The 21,794-nt window shown below is 37.6% G+C and overlaps 1 protein-coding gene across 2 annotated transcripts in view; it reads left to right on the top strand.

The window, feature by feature from the left end:
• Positions 1-369: 369 nt before the first annotated feature.
• Positions 370-21,794, top strand: part of LOC127811724 (peroxisome biogenesis protein 5) — a 45,018-nt gene continuing 23,593 nt past the window's right edge. The window contains exons 1-8 of one of the 2 annotated variants that reach the window (XM_052351870.1): positions 370-745; positions 1,922-2,044; positions 2,118-2,280; positions 10,475-10,668; positions 11,618-11,869; positions 12,235-12,357; positions 13,195-13,362; positions 15,550-15,714. In XM_052351870.1, the coding sequence (XP_052207830.1) occupies positions 626-745; positions 1,922-2,044; positions 2,118-2,280; positions 10,475-10,668; positions 11,618-11,869; positions 12,235-12,357; positions 13,195-13,362; positions 15,550-15,714 (1,308 nt within the window). In that variant the 5' untranslated portion in view covers positions 370-625. The remainder of the gene's footprint in view (positions 746-1,921; positions 2,045-2,117; positions 2,281-10,474; positions 10,669-11,617; positions 11,870-12,234; positions 12,358-13,194; positions 13,363-15,549; positions 15,715-21,794) is intronic. The other variant, XM_052351871.1, reaches the window with a different exon arrangement.

A 21,794-nucleotide genomic window follows, 5' to 3' on the forward strand; every position in this document is an offset into this window, starting at 1 on the left:
ATGACCAAAATATCCTGCATCTCACATGCGCTTTTATGTTCCTTATGAAGAGTTTTTTATCATAATATCCTCTTATATAGTTCAAGATATATAAAATGAATGTATTAATAGTATTTTTCTATCTGATAGTGTTTTAAAGTAAAATTAATATAATTTATTATAATTTTTTTATTATTCACATTAAGTATTAGAAAATTACTTTACATGGATAAATTAAGGAAAATATGAGACCCACTGTGAATTCGCGTCAAATAACATAAAATTTATCCGACAAATAGCGTACCAATCCCATTCCCTATAATAACGAATCGTACCAGTTATCACGGCTGAAGGGCTAGTTTTTGAGGCGGCGGGGGCGCAGTCGTAATAAACCTAAATTTCCCGGCCTAGATATCTGCAAACTGGATAGGCACGTGTGCAGAACTGCAATCACAAATACTGAGGTCTTCGTCATCACGCCCTGCGTTCATACCTAACGTTAACACCGACGACTGTAAATGGTAGACGAGGAAGAAGCACGAAGCCAAGAAGAGCTTCACGGCGATAGATAGATAGGACATTGGATTGACAACATTTATCAATTACAATCCAATTGGAAGGCGAAGCCGAAGGCTTCACAGAGAGCATGGCGATGCGCGACCTGGTGACCGGCGGCGCCGCTTGTGCCGTCGAAGGCTCCTCTTCTTCGTCGAACCCTCTCGGCGCCCTGGCCAACGCTTTGATCGGTTCTTCGTCGAAAACTCAGGTCCGTGGTTCCGTCTATTTGTGTGTTAACTGGTATTTGCGGCTGGGAAATCGTCTTTGCTTTGTTTCTGGTACTTGACCTAGTTTTTGCCTTTTTTTGGTTGCTTGAGAGATAATGTTATTGGAGCAATTGTCCTGGCTAGCTTAGTTAATAGTTGCTGCTATTAAGTGGGAAATTGGGGGAAATTGTACTTCTAGATGGGGAGAATCTGAAACCCTTATTCTTGAACTACTATCCGAGATAAGACAATCGGGCTAAATTATAATCCTAGATGTGAACTAACTGCTTCCGTATTGTCGAACTGCTATCCAAGACCAAACATCAGGGTGAAATATACTCCAAACACGGATTAACTCCTCTAGAATGCTATGTTTGCGCCTAGGATTTCGGAAGGGAAAGGAAGTAATAGTATCAGAAGTAAGGGTGTGTTTGATTGCATTACCTAGAATTTAATTCTAGATAATGATTGCCTAGAAAATAAAAACCACTCCACCCCTTGGAAAATGAATTCCATGGAAAGAAGCTTTAAATGCTTGTACCATACACAACTTTTTCATAGAAAAATTAAAGGTGTTTGATTGTTTTCATAAAAAATATGTGTAATAATTACACATGATTAGACATTTTCTATTGGAAAATGTGTGCTATCAAACAAGCCCTAAGAATTTTTTGATATTTATTTTATAACCCTACCAATAAAAAGAAAATTTTGAATTTACTTAATTTCATTCCCTCATTCCTTCCCGTCCTTTTCTTTTGCTTCTTGATTTTTCCTTTATGCTCCTTTTCCACATACAAATTCAAGTTCAGAACAGATAGGAACTGTGATCCAAAAGCTGTAGTTTTTTCTTCCGCATCTGAATTTTTTTCAGTAGCAGGTTAGCAGTGGTTGAAATATATGTACTTGGTTGAATGGAGCAAAATATTAACATGATCAGCTACTTGTTATCATGGTTTTTTAGATTTATCTTATGCTTCTCTTCAAAAATCAACCCAAAATGCCGTTAGACCATATTATCACTTTCATGTGCAGATGAATAATGTTTGTTGAAGTTATTTGATAAGTTACACAAACAAAAATGCTTCATGATGTCTTAATTTTGGTTTGTTAATGATCATGGCACTGTAGTTGTGGACTCCTTTCATATCCTATATTGACATTTAAATTTTAAGCAGGATAAGCTGAAGGAGATTCCCACACCAACACCTGCTACTGGGGATCCTAGTTATTACTCAGGAACCAACGAGCCGTTGACTACACTCCCAGGGTCAGAGTTCGATCATCCACCTAGTGCCCAGGTTGGATTTTGTTATTTGGTGGATTATAGTATTGCTTATTTGCATTACCTCATTAATATTTGTTTTATGTCAGGGTGCAGAATTTTTCCAGGGTTTCCGTTCTGTAGGTCAGGGTGTTTGGGATGAGATACAAAATCCTCAACTTCCTCGTTTTCAGGGAAGAGATAGCCTAATCAATCTTCCTCCGATTGAACATGGAGTAAGAGTTCCTGGCAGGTCCCAGTTGGATTTGGATGGTAAATTTGAAACATCTCAATTTTTTTTTTCCAACTTTGGATGCAAATGATAGATTTTTCTTGCCATTTCTGCACCAAGAGTAGTTTGTAGTTGTCTCTCTTTTCAGATTCTGGCTGGCCCACTTTAAGGATATTAGTAGTCTTTATCAGGTTTCAGGTTAAAAAGGTTTCTTCCTTAGCCCTGATTGCATGTGCATTTGAAGAATGCTTTATTTTTTCTGGGGGAGCAAACTGTTGGGAAAAAAAAAAAAAGATGGAAAACAAAAGATCCAATCACACTCAAACACAAGGGATTTTTACGTGAAAAATCCTAAAAGGGAGCAACCACGCCCGTTAGGGCGACAGAGAAAAATATCATCACTATGTAATAAAGTTTACAACTATAAAGTTCAATATTCTCTCTCTAAATCCAGGTCCCAATTACACCCAATTCCTAGCTCTTACTAGTCTCTCACAAGTGATTTGCTTATCTTGAATAACAAGCCAAGCATCCTATTTATAGATTGTTTTTCTTATTCACCAAGGTTAAGGTTTTCTTGCTTAACAACAATTAACAACTGACTAATAAATAGGATTACACACTAAACAGGAAACCAATATTAGGAACAGGAAAAAATCTTCAAAACTAATTAGGATTTCTCGCTGAAAATCCCAACAAACCACCATTTCAACGAGAATTCTTAAAAACATTCGCCCATTCTCTGAGGACAACTATGACTATCTATTGTTGATAATCACAATGATCTCAATCACCAAGATCACTATACCCCACCATAAAAGGTACAATCACTTAGGCACATACAACCTTAAGATTTTTACGACATAATGTCAAAAAATACTTTGCTGGAAAACTATGATGCAACCCCCATGCTTGACTTCCTTGGGAGCTCTTTAGCCATCGACATCCTTTCCACCACACACCTTGCATCACTATCAAGCCAATGCCCGTGTGCAAACTTGTGAACCCACTAGAAGTATCACATCCTCTTTCATGACAACTTTGGTGGTTTAGCGACATGCTATGAGGATGTATATGCCATCTCTTAGAGGAAATCTTCATCTCCCACAATATTGAAAGACGAACTTCCAGCGTCACAATCTTTGGAGTTCTTTGCCAGACTTGCTCCATCAGCGCGACAATCCCTTTTCACATGTCCAGATTGTTTGCATTTCTAGCAGATCACTTTCTTCTTGGATTTCTCCTTCCAATTTCTGACAAGTGCTAAATCCTTAGAAGTTTTAATCTTCACTTCTTAGCCTTCTTTCCTCAGAAATTAATTTATTTGCCACCTCCTCAAAACTTATAGTTGGACCCCTATGTATTAAGATAGGCTTCATGTGTGCATAGGAAGATGGAAGTGACCAAATGAGTTTTAACGCTTTGTCCTCGTCTTCTATTTTAACTCCAGTTGATTCTAGTTCAACAACAATTCCATTGAGCGCCTCGAGATGATCAGAAATTTTCATACTTTTAGTCACCTACAATTTGTGAAACTGCTCCTTCAAATAAAATCGATTGCGGATGCTTTTTGTTTGATACAATTCTTCAAGCTTCTCCCAAAGTTCCTTTGCACCAGATATTCCTTGAACATTAGCAAGAACATTCTTGGCTAGGCATAATCGAATTGTACTTGCAACCTTCAAATCAAGTTCCTCCAAATCATCATCACTCATCACGGATTTTTCAGAACTAGCACCAGTCGTTTCTTTACCAAATTTTTCAGAGCCTTCAGGAGTTGGTTTGCCATTCAACACCTTGTGTAGCCCACATTGGATCAAGATATACTTGACTTGTATTTGTCACAAGCCAAATTGATCTTCCCATCGAACTGTTCACAATCAAACTTCAACATGCTTGATATATCTTTTGCATACTAGGCGACCAATAACCAAAGCTCTGATACCACTTGTTGGGAAAAAAAAAAAAAGATGGAAAACAAAAGATCCAATCACACTAAAACACAAGAGATTTTTTACATGGAAAATCCTAAAAGGGAAAAACTATGGCCGTCAGGATGACAGAGAAAAATATCACTATACAGTAAAGTTTATAACTACAAAGCTCAATATTCTCTCTCCAAACCCAAGTCCCAATTACACCCAATTCCTAGCTCTCATTAGTCTCTCACAAGTAATTTGCACACCTTGAATAACAAGCCAAACATCTTATTTATAGATTGTTTTCCTTGTTCACCAAGGCTAAGGTTTTCTTGTTTAACAGTAATTAACAACTGACTAGTAAATAGGATTACACACTAAAGAGGAAACCAATATTATAATTAGGATTTCTTGCTGAAAATCCTAACACAAACTGTGGGAATGTTCATGGGTTTTGTGAATGTTTCTTAGTAGTTGATATTTCATTTTTTTTAAAACTATCAACAATCGATGTCAATCAATCAGAGCAAGAGATTGGGATTGATAGATTCTGTCAATCAATCAAAGCAAGAGATTGGGATTGATGTCTTTTCTTTTTTCTATAATAGAAATGTATATATTGCTGTATTTTTATATCTTTGAGTTGTATACTAAGTTGTATAGTTTCCAAAATAGATTTAGAAACTTTCTTGTTTAGATTTTTAGGAGTTTCCTAACTTAGCAGGAAGATTGTTTATATATTAGCATGTATCCCATTGATTTGAATAAGATTGAAGAATTGTTTTCTCCATCCTTTGACATGGTATTAGAGCCTGGACAATAGTTGCCGCTTCTTTGGGACTATTGTGGTCGTTTTTCTGCCTTTGTTCTATTCTCTTTTTTTTGGCCTTCAATCTTCATTACCGGACACCTTGCCCAACTCTCAAAATACCCAAATCGATGGAGATGATTTCAGTAGCACCAACACAACGGAGATTTTTTTTTTTGGAAACAATGGTGGAGGCTTTGGAGGAGACTTACCAAGTCTTCAAGTGACTTACCGATTAAATGGTAAGAACTAGTTGAAATGGTCCCAATTAATCTGTACATTCCTAAAAGGGACAGGGAAACTAAGCCATCTGGAAGGGACCGGTCCTAAAGATGGAGATTTGGTGTTTGTAGCATGGGACAAAGAGGATTCTCTAGTGATGTCATGGCTATGGAATTCCATAACCCCTAAAATTAGTGACACAGTGACATTTTTAACAACCACCAAAGAAATTTGGGAGGCGATCAATCTTACCAACTTCAAGGTTTGAGATGCAGCTCAAATTTATGAAATCAGGACAAAAGTGGCAGCCACAAAACATGGCACCAGATCTGTCACAGAGTACGCAAATTTACTACAAACTTTGTGGCAAGACCAGTGCTTAAAGATGAAGTGTAGCAAAGATGCAGCCTTACACAAGAAGTTTGTGGAGAAAGAGTAGACATATGATCTCCTAGTCGGCCTAAGCATCTCACTCTCAAAAATGTGCTACATGTTCCTAAGTTATTCACTAACCTAATCTCCATTCAAAAACTCATATTGAATACTAATTGTAGTGTTATTTTTTATTCAACTCACTATGAGATACAAGAGAAGGGCACGAGGAAGAGGATTAGGCTTGCTAAGGCTAGGGCTAGGTTGTTCTACCTTGAGGGACTGAGTGAACAATATAAATAAGGGCAGATTCCTCTTATGTCATGCTTGGCTCAGTCCAACAAGGATCTGATGTGGCTGCACCATTACAGATTTGGTCATCCTTCTTTTTTTACTCTTAAAATGATGTTTACATAATTGTCTAAGGGTTTAAATGTCAACAGTTTCCATTGTGTCGTGTGTGAGTTTGCCAAACACAAAAGAGTTTCTTTTGTTTCATCTAATAAAAGGACTAGTTCTCTGTGTACCTTAATTCACATTGATATTTGGGGTCCCTCATCAGTTCCTAATATTTCTGGGGCAAGGCGGTTTGTTATTTTTGTTGATGATTGTACTAGAGTAACATGGCTATATCTTTTGAAAACTAAAATTGAAGTTAGTAGTATTTTTCCTATAGTCTACAATATGATTATAAAGTAGTTTGGGATAGGTTTTAAAAGGGTTAGATTGGACAATGCCAAGGATTTCTTTAACCAATCCCTATCTGTTTTTTTCCAATAGAAGGGTATTATCCATGAATCATCTCGCCCTTACACTCCTCAACAAAATAGAGTGGCCGAGCGGAAAATTGGGTATCTACTTGCTGTTATTTGAGCACTCCTATTCCACCATAATGTTCCCAAACATTATTAGGGAGAAGCAGCCCTAACAACTACCTTTCTTATCAATAGGCTTCCCTCTCAAATCCTTGGATCTTATAGCCCAATTCAGTTATTAACCAAATCCTTTCCTGATTGTCATGTGTCTAGTCTAGGGTTGAAACCCAAAGTATCCGGGTGTATCTCATTTGTCCATATTCCCACTGTTAGTAGGGGTTAGTTGGATCCTTGAGCTTTAAAGTGCATATGTCTTGGATATTCGTCTACTCAAAAGGGCTATCGGTGTTATTATCCCCTTACCAAGAAGTACTATGTGTTAGCCGATGTCACATTTGTAGAAAGAGATTCTTATTTTAGTAAGTCTCAGTCTTCAGATCAAAGTCAGTCTCCTATTCCTATTGGTCATGATTTGCCATTTTTTTTTTCTCTCCCAACCACTGGTCCAAAGGATTCACTAGGCATGACATTGGAGGAGCCTGTTCCAAGTACTCCTTGGCCACTATAGGTATACTCAAGGAAAAAATGGTCGGCCTCTATGCCTATGCAAGTCACAACACTTGCCTCAAACCCTACTTCTAACCCACCTTGCACATCATTAGGTAACCCCATTGCTGAGTCTTTCATACCTAATGATGATAACTCTACTGCAACTGTTAACTCTACACCCGAACTAGCACCCTCCAATAATGACCTTGATTGGCCTATTGCCCTTAGGAAGGCACTAGAGCTTGCACTCAACACCCCTTACATTTGTTCCTATAATATTCCAAATTGCCATCCCCTCACATAAAGGCTTTCTTACCAACCTTCATACCATCCCTATTCCAAAAAACTTTTCTAAAGCAATAGGGAACAAGCATTGGAGAGATGCCATGGAAGCTGAAATGGTAGCCCTATAGAAAAATCAGACATGGGAACTTGTTCCATTGCCCAAAGGGAAACATCTAGTAGGCTATTGGTGGGCATACAAAGTTAAGTATAAGTCTGATGGATCTTTAGATCGCTACAAGGCACGACTAGTGGCTAAAGGGTATTACTCAAATGTATGGAGTAGATTATTTAGACACTTTTGCCCTTGTTGCTAAACTGAATACAGTCCGAGTTCTTCTATCCTTAGCTGCTAACCTAGGCTGGCAATTGCATTAGTATGATGTCAAGAATGCATTTCTGCATGGGGATCTTGAAGAAGAGGTTTACATGGATTTACCGCCTGGTTATGACTCCCCAAACCGAGACAAGGTGGTGTGTAAGCTTAATAAAGCCTTATATGGCTTAAAATAGTCATCGCGAGCATGGTTTGGAAGGTTCACAATGGTAATGCTTGGCCAAGGCTATAGGCAAAGTCAAGGAGATCATACTCTCTTTGTTCACCACTCGGCCATAGGGGGAGTAACCATACTTATTGTTTATGTTGATGATATCGTCGTTACGGGCAATGATGAGGAAGGCATGCATAGACTAGGGGAATGCTTAATCAGTGAGTTTGAAATCAAAGGTTTGGGACGGTTGAAGTATTTTTTGGGCATAGAAGTGGCACATTCAACAAAAGATATTTTCATTTCCCAACAAAAATATATCATAGATCTTCTAACTGAAATATGAATGCTAGGGTGCAAGGCATTAGATACTTCCATTGAGCGAAATCATAAGTTGGGAGAAGTTCTAGAAGATGGGGTGGTTGACAAAGGATCTTATCAAAGGCTGGTTGGAAAGCTCATTTATCTAACTCATACTTAGCCAGACATAGCTTATGCATTGGGTATAGTTAGTTAGTTCATGCACAACCCTAGAGAGACTCACTTGAAGGCAGTCTGTCGGATACTTCACTATTTAAAGGGAACCCCTAGGAAATGTCTTTTGTTTAAAAGGGGCAGAACTATGACCCTTGAGGCTTACACGGATGTTGATTATGCAGGATTTATTGTGGATAGAAGATCTACCTCGGGTTGTTGCACTTTCCTAGGAGGCAATCTTGTAACATGGAGGAGTAAGAAACAAAACATGGTGGCTTGGTCAAGTGCAGAAGCCGAGTTCTGGTCTATGGCCTTAGGAGTGTGTGAATTGTTGTGGCTAAAAATCTTGTTGGATGATCTAAAGGTCCAATGGTAGAGTCCTATGAGGCTTTATTGTGATAGTAAGTCAGCAATAAATATTGTTCACAATCCAGTTCAGTATGACAAAACCAAGCATGTTGAAGTGGACAGACATTTCATTAAGGAAAAATTGGATAAATGGTTGATTTGTACTCCGTATGTCTCCTCAAATGATTAATTGGTAGATGTGCTAACAAAGGGATTACTTTCAATAGTGTTTCAAAGGTTTGTATGCAAGATTGGAATGGATGATATCCACTTACAATCTTGAGGGGGAGTGTCAACAATTGGTGTCAATTAATTAGTCAATCAGAGTCAGATTCTATCAATCAATTAGAGTGATTGGGATTGACGTCCTTTCCTTTTTCTAGAATATGAATGTATATATTGCTGTATCTTTCTATCTTTAAGTTGTATCCTAAGTTGTATAGTTTCCAAAATAGATTTAGAAACTTTCTTGTTTAGTTTTTTAGGAGTTTCCTAACTTAGCAGGAAGATTGTTTATATATTAGCATGTATCCCATGAATAGGATTGAAGAATTATTTTCTCCATCCTTTTAACATAAACGATCTTGGTGAGAATTGTGCTATTGTTGGTGAACATGTGACAACCGTGCTAAGTTGAGAGTTTTTTTTTCCCCATGTTTCATGTCATTGGGGACCATCTGAACTTTCTCTAGAATTATTATTTTCTTTCAACAACTGTAATACACCAACCCCTAATCCTGCTAGGTGGCTTTAGTTACATGGATTCTAGCTTTCTAATCAGTTCTATCTATGACCATATTTTTTTGTAAACCCATTATAACTCATGTCATGCTTAAAAGTTTTTCATCAAGTTATTCTTGTCTTCTTATATGTCTTTTGCTACAAACTTCTTTCATTCTTTCGACTCTCCTTAAAGGAGTATTATTATACATTTTCTCATATGATCAAACCATCTTAATTGCTTCTCTTGTATCTTATCATGCACATTTTATCCTTAATAGTATGCACTCTGATCTTATTAAAGATAACTTATTGTTTAATTCTATCTAATCTTGTATGGCCTCACATCTACTGTGACATTCTTATTTCAGTTATGCTTATATTTACACATGTTTGTGCTTTTATTGACTAACATTTGGTGTCACACACTATAGCTGGTCTTATATCTGTTGGGTACAACTTTCTTTTTAACTTTAAAAGGATCTTACAATCAGCTAAAACGTTGGAAACACTTATCCATTTTAATCATCATGTCTTAATTCTATAACATCCTCAATAATCTTCCTGTCTTTTTAGATAAATGATCTTAGATATCTTAAGTGGTCTTCTCTTAGAATGAGTCTTCTCTTAGAATGAAATTGATTTTCAAATCTCACCATAACATTTTGCACTCTTCTATTTTTACTAAATGTGTATTCCATATATTCGGTTTTTGATATGCTCAACTTGAAGCTTTTGGATTCTATGGTGTTTACTTATACCCCCAAGCTTATTATTCACACCCTTTATCTCATCCTCCAAATAATGTCATCTGCAAGTATCATAAACCAAAACACCTCTTGTTGGACGTGCTCAAGGCACCCTTCTTGGAATTATTATTTTTGTGATTATTACAATTTCAATCAAAGTGAAAATTGGTAGGTTTAATTAGATTCTTCTATACTACTTGACCTTTTCATGACTACAAGAATTATTCTTGCTTCTCTCAAAACTGCTCAAGGTTAACCTTGTGAGTAACTTGATGAAAAGACTTGACACTATTGGCTGGTTGGCTAGCTAGGACTATTTACCCTTAATTAACTAATTAACTTCGATGCTGGGAAATGATGCTAGGACTAATTAACTTTGATGCTAGGACTAATTAACTTTTATGTTATTGTCCCTGGGAAATGATGCTGCTGCCTTTGGATATTGGTGCTATAAGATCACATTTTTCTTACCATCATGTATTTCAGGGCCACCACAAAGAGTGTTGTCTGGTTTTCTTCGTTCATTTGTTAATAGCAGCCAAGGTGGCATTCCATTTCATCCTACTCCACTTCCAGTGTTGGGACTATCTGAAGGTGACAAGCAATGCATACGTGATCGCACAAGCATCATGGCTCGACATTTCTTTGCTGACAAGAGTGAGGATTTCATCAATGCACAGGTTGGCATTCATGCTTAGTATTAAAAGCTGCATGCCCTGTTCAACATCAGGGACGAGCTGGGTTCTCAATACCTGTTTCTTTCTCTTTCTACTCTTTTAATTTCGGTTTAAACTTATTTCATTTATAGTTTCATGGATGATAAAATCCTTGATAGATTAGTCCTTACTTTAATTGCAATTTAAAATCCCAATCACTTGTCAGTTCCTGTTTCAGTTTATTTGTCACAAAAATATAATTTGGTCAACCCTCATCAACTACTAGCACTACTTGCTGGCTGACATTGAATTTTCATGATGACCCCTGCCTGATTGTGTCACCACAGTGCCGACTTCTGCCCAGCAGAGGTTGCTACTGCTACACGTACAAGTATATGTTACGTTCCTATTTCAACTACATTTTTCTTTGACCCTTTACTGCAAACCATGAGCAGCACGTGTTAATTCTGTACTTGTAGTATTATCTCATCTTTAGCATCCAATGGTGCATGTTACTGCTTTAATCTAAATTGAGCTCTTCTTCAATGAAACTAGTTCTTCCAAACTATCGGGAATTGACCTACTTCTTGAGAAAATGGTTCCAAATATTTTAGGTCAAACTCTTTTTTCCCATTGAGTTATGTTCTAATTTTCTGTCTAGTTGATTACATGAATACTTCATCAACCAAGTTAGCTTGTTATGGGCTGGTGATGCCTTACTTTTGCACAGGTTAGCATCATTCAACTAGACTTGAGGGTCATTGTCAAGACATTAAAATTGGTGGGCCTTAAGTTCCAAGCAAATGAATAGGATCTTAGAGGTGGTGGAATATCTGGCTTTGGTCATTGAGCACCCATTAAATGTTTACTTGGATTATATGTTCTATCTGACTCCATCTTTGATCTCTGGATTTTTAGCTCCTTGTTTGCTCTGTTCATTTTTGGAGTTTCATCAGGACTGTCACTCTGTCAGGTAAACGCATTGTTATCTTCATTGGACATCGATAACAATATGCGGGCAAGGGGGCCTTTACCTGGGAGATTCCATGAGCTTGAAGAGTACTGGGGTGAGTCTCAAGGTATGCTGAAACCTGTACCGCATGCTGCAGATGGATGGGTTGATGAATTTGTGCAGCAGAGAGTAAATCATGGAGACCCTAATTCTTGGGCTCAGTCATTTGAACGACAGCATGGTGCCAACGGTTGGGCTTCTGAATTTGAGCATGTAAGGAAGTGATAAATATAAATTATGTAATGGATTTGCATTAGTAGCATCAAATTTCTTAGTTTATATCTCCTCTTTGGTCTGAATGTTTACAACAATGTCCAGTATTAGAACTTTCTAACTAGTAGACTTGTATAGGTCTAGCTGGACCAGCGTATTCAATTAATGTGGGACGATAGGTTTTAAAACTTGCATTACTTTCCACCTGCCCAAGGAACCTTGATCTGTAATGAAGTTTCCTTATCGAGTCATGTTCCTCTTATGTAGCTGTTGATCTAGTTTACCATATGGTTGGTGTGGCAATGGTGGTACAATTCTCATATGAGTGGCTGACTTGTAATTTTACCTGGGGTTTTTTATTACAGGAACAATCCCAGATAGCATCAATGAATCAAATGGGAGGTGCAAATATTCCGAACTTAGCTGCCATGGAGCAGACTCGTATGCTAGCTCACACATTAGCTCAAAATAATGACCCCAAGTTCCAGGTTGTTGTAGTCTGACATTTTTTTCCCTCATAAATGATAACATTGTATGCATGTGGTTTTATTTGCATGTTGTTGTAAGGGATGTGTATTAGTATGAAGTTTTCACAATTGAAGCTGGTTTAATATGGAGAGTTGATATGCACATTAATGTCATGAATAGGACTCTGTGCTTGTTCTTTATACTTCCTAAAGTTGATATGCTGGGGGAGTTGTTCCTTAGATTGAATCTTCTGGAGTCATAAACTATGGAGCACATTTTAACTTTTAAAGATTCACCTATTCATCACAAGTAGAAAGTTGGGATTCAGTTATCAACTTATAGCACCAACTTTCTATGTCATGTTTCCCATTCCACTGATATTGGCTGGCCTATCTTTATAAGTCTCTGGATACATTTATAAATTATATGTATAGATCTGACAAACTGTTTGATTATTAAAGACAAGAAGATGCCATATCTACCCATATCTACCATAGTACCCCCCCCCCCCCCTCTAAACTTAGCTGCTTCTGGTTAAAATAAATTTAATGGAGGAAGGAATAATTATAGAAAATATTATGCCATTCACAGGGAAAAAGCCAAACTTTTCCAGTGAAGTTTGATCAATACAAGGGTTATGTTCTTATTTAATCAAATAAGAGAAACAATGGATTAGTTTTTTTTAGTGGGGTTGTGAATGTTTACTTGCCAATTGTAACATGTTTCAGAAAAAGTAAAAATAAATGTACTTTGCAATTGATTTGGTTAAATAAATGTACATGTTTCATTGTTTTTTGTCATACATTCTGTTGTATCGTTCCTCTACGAAAATCCATTGCATTTTCTTTGGCATGCAGAATTCGAAATTCCTCCAGTTTGTGTCAAAGATGAGTCGAGGTGAACTTATTATTGAGGATAATCAAGTCAAACCAACTGTAGTATCTGCACCTGGAGATTGGGCTGCAGAATATGAACAACAGTATAATGAGGGAGATGCATGGGCTGATCAATTCATGCGCAATGAGGCAAGTATAAGCTGGCAAATCCTTACTGTACTTGTTAAAAAAAATCCAGTAATTGGGAATATATGAAGAGTTGTGCTTTACTGACACATGACTGTGAGACTTATTATATTTTAAGGCATCATCTCGGGATATTCTTAGCATCTGGACTGGCTTTAGTTCTTTGGTCAATCACCATTTTTTGCCCCCAATAATGCATATATGCTTTGGGCCCACTTGTCATTCTGTACAATTTAGAATCTAGAATCTAGAATCTAACCACACCATATTGGCATACTTGTCTGAAATTAAAATGGGGAAAATTTCTTGATTGTTTATTTATTTATTTATGGTGCGATTCTGGTAAAAATGATTATCTGATGGTGTCCAGTTGCCACCATTTGGGAGAGGGGTTTCTTGCAAAAGCTCAGAAACCATTTTCTAATCAAGAATATTATTTGCATAAAGGTAAATTACTAAAAATAAAATACTGAACTTTGATTGCATTTTCAATTTTTGATTATCTTTTTTTTTTTTTTTTAATTTCTTTTCAATAGCCATATTCAACTTTCTAAAGTGTTTCAATTGTGTGCTGCGTTTCAATTGTATACTGCTGTCATCTCTCATCCATTTCTGCTGTTGAGTGATGAATTGGACTGTCTATGTGGAAAATGAAGCGATAACATGGCTTGTGAATATTGCTACATGTAAAGAGAGTCAACACAGAGAGAGAGAGAGAGAGAGAGAATTTTAATGCTGTTCCGCTTGTGACAGTGGGAAATCCGTCGTTTGAAGGCAGATTCGGGATCTTTGAGCAACAGAGTCAGGCTGGTGTGGAAGAACTTGCTTGAGTTCATTTCAGTTTTCATTATCTATTGTGTTGCTGTTAGTCAGCTACTGTATCTTGATATATATATGCTGCATGTATTGATAGCTAATTAGTTTGGCGGTGGTTAGCTTAGCGGCTTAGGCTCGACAGTATATAAACTTAGCGAGCCTTTCTCTTGTATGTTGAGTTCATTTTTCATTTTCTCAATTGAAAGTTCTCGAGAGCATTTCTTCTTCTCTCTCGTTTCGTTATTTTGTGCCCTAGGTTTCCTATTGCCCTAATTGCTTTTACATGGTATCAAAGCTATACGACTTGCGTCTATGCCATCCAATCTTGATCGTAGTTCTTCCTCCTCTCTTCCACCTCATCCCTCCTCCTCATTGTCATTTGCCTCACAATCTGATTTTGCCGCTATGGCGAAGGCTTTCAATTTCATACCAATTAAATTGGACTCGAACAACTATATTTTCTGGAAAGCACAGATCTTAGCTACGATAAGAGCTTTCGATTTGTTTCCATTTCTTAACAAATCATCGCCTCCTCCTAAGTATGTATTAGATACAATCAGTGATGGTGAAGCTCCGGTGGCCAATTCAGAATATATGAATTAGATGTGGTTTGATCAGTTGTTGCTCGGGTGGTTATTCTCTACGATCAACAAGGAGGTGCTAGCGCAAGTGATTCATTGCGAATCATTTGCCAAGGTATGGTTTCCCTTGAGAGCTTATATTCTCGTCTAACTATAGCAAAGTCATTCCAATTAAAGCAGCAACTAAGGTCAGTTAAAAAAGACTTGTCTATTAATGATTACATCTTGAAAATTAAGACTATCGGTCATGCATTTGCTGCTATTGGTGAATTGTTGAGTGATAAGGATCTGCTGCTTGCTATTTTAAACTGCTTAGATCATGAATATGAGATGATAGTTAGTCTGATTACCTATCAAATGGATGAAATTGATCTAGAGAAGGTGCAATACTTACTGTTAATGCATGAACAACAGTTAAATTCTAAGAATTTATCACAGTCCTCGGTGCATTTGGAATTTGTCACGAATACTCTTGTGAATGTTAACATGACTTCGGTTACACCACAACATGGTAATAATAGAGGAGGTTTTGTACAAAGAGGAGGTGGATGTATGAATAGAGGGGGAAGAGGTCGTGGTAGAACATCTGGTAGATGAATCTATTGTTAGTTATGTGGGAAACCAGGGCATTTTGTTGATAAGTGTTATCATAGATTTGACATAAACTTTCAAAGAGGTTCTGGTAATGATTTTCAAAATTTTCAGAGAGTGCCTTTTGCTACTTCACAGCCTGATCCTAGAGCATAACTAGCTGCCTTTAGTGATTCTAATGAGCCTTACATGACTGATATAGGTTCAGCACATGGAACCTCCTATGGCCAATTTTCTCAACCTTCTGAAACTTTATCTCAAGCCTTCTTACCAGACCACTCCTGGTTTGTTGATTCTGGAGCAACAAACCTTATCACATCAAATCTCAACAATTATAATGGTTGTGATAAAGTCTCCGTTGGTACTGGTAAGCAACTTCCTATTTCTAATGTTGGTCTTGGACAATTATACACTCAAACTAAACCTACATCCATTATTTCTCTGCCTCATGTTCTTCATGTTCCTCATATGAAAAATTTTAATTAGTGTATCACAAGTCACAACTTACTAATAATCATAATGTGATTATTGAATTCCATTCAACTGTGTGTTTGATTAAATTTAAGAATTCAGGGCTGGTGCTACTTCGATGACATCTTAAGGATGGTCTCTATCAACTGGTTCCAGCTTTTGGTCAAGCTACCAGGCTCTAGATCATTTTGTTAGGCCTAAACATCCTAAGTCTCTTGCTACTTGTTCATTTTCTTTGAACAAGTGTAATGATTTTTCTTTGGGAAATTGTAAAAGAATGCTTCCATTTAGTCATGGATTGTCTCCTAGTGTTAGTATAGCTCAACGAAATAAGACATGCCAACAGTGGCATGCTCGATTAGGGCATCCTGCCCTCAATGTACTGGAATTGATTCTAAATAAAATTTGAATTCCTTGTTCTTCCTCAACCCTTTCATTTTGTGATTCTTGTAAAGTTGGAAAACATCACCAGCTTCCATTTGTTACTCATGAAATTACAACAAAGAAACTATTGGAATTGATCTATTCAGACTTGTGGGGTCCCTCTCCTACTGTTTCTGTTAAGGGATTAAGATATTACATTATATTTGTTGATTCATACACAAGATATACATGGCTATATCCATTGAAATTAAAGTTTGATGCTTTGCCCACCTTTGTCAATTTTCATAAATTTGCTGAACTCCAATATCAAACCAAGTTTAAGGCTATCCAAACTGAAGGGGGGGGGGGGGGGGTGTTGAATTTTGAGCCTTCTTGCCTTATCTTCAAAGCCATGGGATACAACATAGGTTTACATGTCCTCACACTCACCAACAAAATGGTGTTGCAAAAAGAAAGCATAGGCATATAGGTGAGATGGGCCTTACATTGTTAGCTCATGCTCACATGCCTTTATAGTTTTGGGAAAAGGCTTTTCAAGCTGCTGTGTATACCATCAATTTGCTACTGTTTGCTTCTCTGAATTTTTGTACCCCCTTTGAACTTCTCTATTATAAAGAACTCAATTACCTATTGTTACAACCTTTTGAATGTGCTTGTTTTCCTTACTTGAGACCTTATAACAAGCACAAGTTTGACTCTCGTACCATTAAGTGCGTATTTCTTGGATATAGGCATATACAAGGTGGTTACATGTGTTTGCATCCCTCTGAAGAGTTTATGTCTCTAGACATGTGCAGTTCAATCTTGATGAGTTTCCATATCTCACCTTATTTTCTCCATCTTCTTCTTCTTTATCACAATCAGTACCAAACAATTCTTCTACATTGTTGTTGCAATTCCTCCCTTCACGTTCTTCCATTTCTGAAGTAGCACAATCCTATATTCCTCTTGTGTTAACACCAATTTCTACCAATTCTTCTAACCCCTCTCTTGATCCAATTTCTACTGCTCTAGACGACAAACACTTATAGTCCACAACCCCCAGAGCTTTTGCTCATATTCCTAAATGCAAAGTTGCTGTAGCTCCCTCTGTTCATCCCATGCTTACCAGGTCCAAGGCTAAACACTTTTTGACCACATCTCCTCATGCCTTAGTGAGTTCCTTAGAACCTAGCATAGTTCATGAGGCCTTATTAGACTCACAATGGGTTAAGGCTATGGAAGAAGAGTTTTCAGCTTTACAGAGAAATAATACATGGGAATTGGTTCCGTTTTCTAAAGATATGAATTTAGTTGGCTATAAACGGGTGTTCAGAACCAAGTACAATTCTGATGGGACTATTTTAATGCACAAGGCTCACTTAGTTGCAAAACGTTTTCTTTAAAACCCAGGCATTAACTATGTTGAAACATTCAACCTTGTCATCAAAGCACCTACTATTAGAGTGCTGTTTTCATTTACAGTAACTTTTGGATGGGATATACATTAGGTTGATGTTAACAATGCATTTCTAAATGATGATCTTGTCGAGGAAGTTTTTATGTCTCAACTTGAGGGTTTTGTTCATTCCAAGTTTCCCTCCCATGTATATAGGCTGAAAAAGTCCCTCTATGGACTGAAACAAGCTCCTAGAGCTTGGTACACGAAATTAAGGGGTGCATGAAATCTTGGGGTTTTTCAAGGGCTATGTCTGATGCATCGTTATTCATAAAACGGACTCCTACTTTTGTACTCTTTATCTTGGTTTATGTTGATGATATCTTGATTACAGGTTCTAATTCTTTTGCTCTACAAGCATGTATTCATGATCTAGATACACACTTCACTCTTAAGACCATTGGTTCTGTCAACTATTTTCTTGGGTTTGAAGCATATAAAGATCATAGTGGTATCTACCTTAGTCAGTTCAAGTACATTCTAGACTTGTTGGAGAAGGCTGCTATGAAGGATTGTAAGCCTTGTGACACCCCTATTAATTCTGCTGTGTCCCTAACTAATGCGGGTGAGTCTTTTGTCAATTCCTCTTTGTAGCGAACAATTATTGGATACTTGCAGTACCTGACTTATACCAGACCAGATATAGCCTTTGGAATGAACAAGCTAAGTCAATTTATGTCTGATCCTAAGTAGCAACATTGGCTAGCATGTAAGCGGCTGCTTCGTTATCTTAAGGGTACCATTGGTTTGGGTCTATTCTTTTCACCCTCTCCTATAGATTTACCCCTTGTTATATATACTGATGCCGATCATGCTGGTTGTAAAGTATTTAGGCGGTCAACTAGTGGGTGTGTGCTTTTCTTGGTAACAATCTAATTGTTTGGAGTTCCAAGAAGCAGTTCGTGGTTGCAAGATCAGTTGGGGAAGCTGAGTATAGGGCCATTGCCCAGGGTGTTACAGAGGTGTTATGGCTGAAATCGTTATTTCGCGAGTTGGGATATTCGTGTGTTCATACTCCGATCATTTGGAGCGATAATCTAGCAGCCAAAAGTGTTGCTGAGAATCCAGTGTTTCATTCTCGTACGAAGCATATTGAAATTGATATACACTTTGTTAGAGAGAAGGTGGAGAAGAATGAAGTAGAAATTAGATATGTGCCTACTACTCATTAGGTGGCAGATGTATTTACTAAAGGGTTACCAAGGAGCAGATTCAAGTATCTGTGTGACAAATTACATATGCGGAAGTCTCTTGTTGCTGCTGATTCATGCAGCTTATCAGACAGGAAAATGTCCAAAGGGAAGTCTGATTTGAGGGGAAATGCAGAAGAACTTGCTTGAGTTCATTTCAGTTTTCATTATCTATTGTGTTGCTATTAGTTAGCTGTTGTATCTTGATATATATATGCTGCATGTACTGATAGCTAATTAGTTTGGCGGTGGTTAGCTTAGTGGCTTAGGCTCGGCAGTATATAAACTCAGCGAGCCTTTCTCTTGTATATTGAGTTTATTTTTCATTTTCTCAATTGAAAGTTCTCGAGAGCATTTCTTCTTCTCTCTCATTTTGTTATTTTGTGCCCTAGGTTTCCTATTGCCCTAATTGCTTTTACAGCCGGCTAGTGTTACAAGTGTGGAGATCGGTACGTACCAGGGCATCAGTGTAAAAAAACACCTGCTAATGTTGGAAGGAGGTGAAGAAATGCTCACGCCTAATGACATTCCACATGAGGAAGAGGTTGTGGCAGAAGAATCGGAGGATGGAGCGGTCTCCTTGCATGCATTAAGGGGATTGGTGAGCAGTAAGACTATCAAGATGGAAGGGACGATGAGAAATCAGAAACTGATGGTTTTGATTGATAGTGGAAGTACACACAGCTTTATAGGCGAAGAAACAATGAAGAAGTTGGGGTGTACGACCGTGAGGGTGCAGCCATTAATGGTAACTGTTGCAAATGGGGAAAAGATGGTAAGTAGGGATGGCTTGTATGAATTATTGCAGGAAATGCAAGGAGAAGCATTCTTGACAGACTTACGACTATTGAAACTTGAAGGTTATGATGTGGTGTTGGGGGTTGATTGGATGCAGACCATTAGTCCTATCAGCTTCGATTTCAACAAGCTGGAAGTGACGATTACGAAAGACGGAAGGCAAGTAACTTTGATGGGGAGTGTGGACTGTGGGGTGTGCAAGATAATAACTGGGAAGAGGTTGAGAAGACTGTTAAATCAGGGCTGAACCAGGTGGCACAGCTGTTTTCTCTACAAATCATTGGAGAGGAAGAGGAGATCCAACTGCAAGGTGGGCAGTTGCTGGTAACAGTCAGCAGGTGGGGAAATCAATGGGCAGGAAAACAAAAAAGTTGGATGGCTTCTCTCGCTTTCTTGGGGACAAGAAAGTTATGCACTGGGGGGTAATTGTCAGGACCCAATGGGGTCTGGGGCAGATATGTATTTTTACTTGCGTTGGTTGTGACAATAGATGGTTAAGATGGTTGTAACGGTAGTGGTTTAGGTTGTTGGGTGGTGGTTAGATGGTTTAAGCTGTTAGAGGCAGTTAGATGGTTAAAGGGGACTGTTAGTATTGTTGGAAGGATAACAACCGGGCTGTTAGGGTAGTTGAAACAAGCTTAAAACTCTTGAAAGCTTGAATGAATTTTATTGAATCCGAGAGAGAAATATATACAGATTACATCCTACTTTTTCTCCTATAAATTAAGATAAAATTTATATTATTTATTCCTAAGAAACTAGGAAGATTTATCTCCTAGAAAATAGAAATAAATCAAATTTCAAAACTGAACAAAACTTAACTTTAGAATTATCTATTTGACCTAAACTTCAACCGTGCATTCTTCCTTTATTCTCGGCCTCTATCCATCTATCATACTCCTTTTTTAACTTTGAATCTTCTAATCTCGTCCAATAGTGGTAACTACCAATGATTGGTGGGAAGAGGAGCTTCCCTATTCAATAAAGGCATCACGGAATTTCATAGCAAATCTCGCATTTGCTTTCCCTTCTTTCAGTTTTCTCCCCAAGATCCCTCTGTTCTGTCTCTCTCTAATTCTTTCTCTTTCCTACCCTAATTTCCCTTGTTAGAAGAGAATTCCATTGTCAGGATACAATGACAATTATCATGAGACCTTGAAAAATGATTTCAATTCGGTTCATCTAGATGGGAGCTCATTTTTTTTTTTTTGTGTGATCTATTCTCAGCCTTTTAACTTCCCCCATTTGGGTTTTGAGGAGGACATCTGTACTTTGGCCTTTCTTGTTAACTGTTATTACTGACAGTAATAGTTGTTTGAATTAGAGTTTCTTTTTCGATATTAAAGTTGCTAAAGAAAAACAAAAAAAATCTCATGTGTTCACTTAACTGAATGTGCTTAGATATTGAAGCTAGAACTAGCAACTACTGAATCCTTGCTGAGAAGGAAAAAATTTGAGGAAACCTAGTGTTTTCCAGGCCCATGTAGCTACTATTATGAAAATTAGTGTCTTCAGTAGAGAGAGTCCCTAATGTGTATATTTTGAATGCTTAAGTTAGTTTGACATAGCAGACTGTGAGATCTTTTAGGATCCCTTATTAATATTGTTAGCAAATAGCTGTTTAGCTTCCCAAGAGTGGTGGTTTGATGATAAGGCCTTACTCCATGTGGTTGACGAGTGGAGACTTCTTCAAATGTTCGAGCTTCACTTGTGGACAGAGTTCACAGCTCATACTTTTTAATCTGCTTCTAACGTTTGTGCCGTTGTTGGGCTAGCTTTAGACCATGGGTCCAGGTTCCATTTGCAGAAGTGCTCAACCGAGATTGTGATCTGCCAGTCAACCTCTTCTACCTTTTCTGTTGTTGTGGAAGCATATACAGTTTTAAACCTCACCAATTTAGGTTATAATTAAGCCAAAAACTTTCTATGCTTTTCTTTCATAATGATATCCTTTCACTTACGGCTACTTTGTTAGTAAAAAATTGTTAATACCCATTGTACCGAACTATTCATTGTCTCTGCTAAAGTCACTAGTTTATGTTGGCTCTTAAAACCCCAACTAAGCCTTAGCTATTTAAGGTGCCATAAGTATTTTTCATGTTCCTCTTCCCTGACTTTACATGCAATGTAACTGTAAAAAATTCTTTTCATTTTTTTATTTGCAAT

The sequence above is a fragment of the Diospyros lotus genome, chromosome 10 (assembly GCF_014633365.1).
Source record: "Diospyros lotus cultivar Yz01 chromosome 10, ASM1463336v1, whole genome shotgun sequence".
NCBI lineage: Eukaryota > Viridiplantae > Streptophyta > Magnoliopsida > Ericales > Ebenaceae > Diospyros > Diospyros lotus.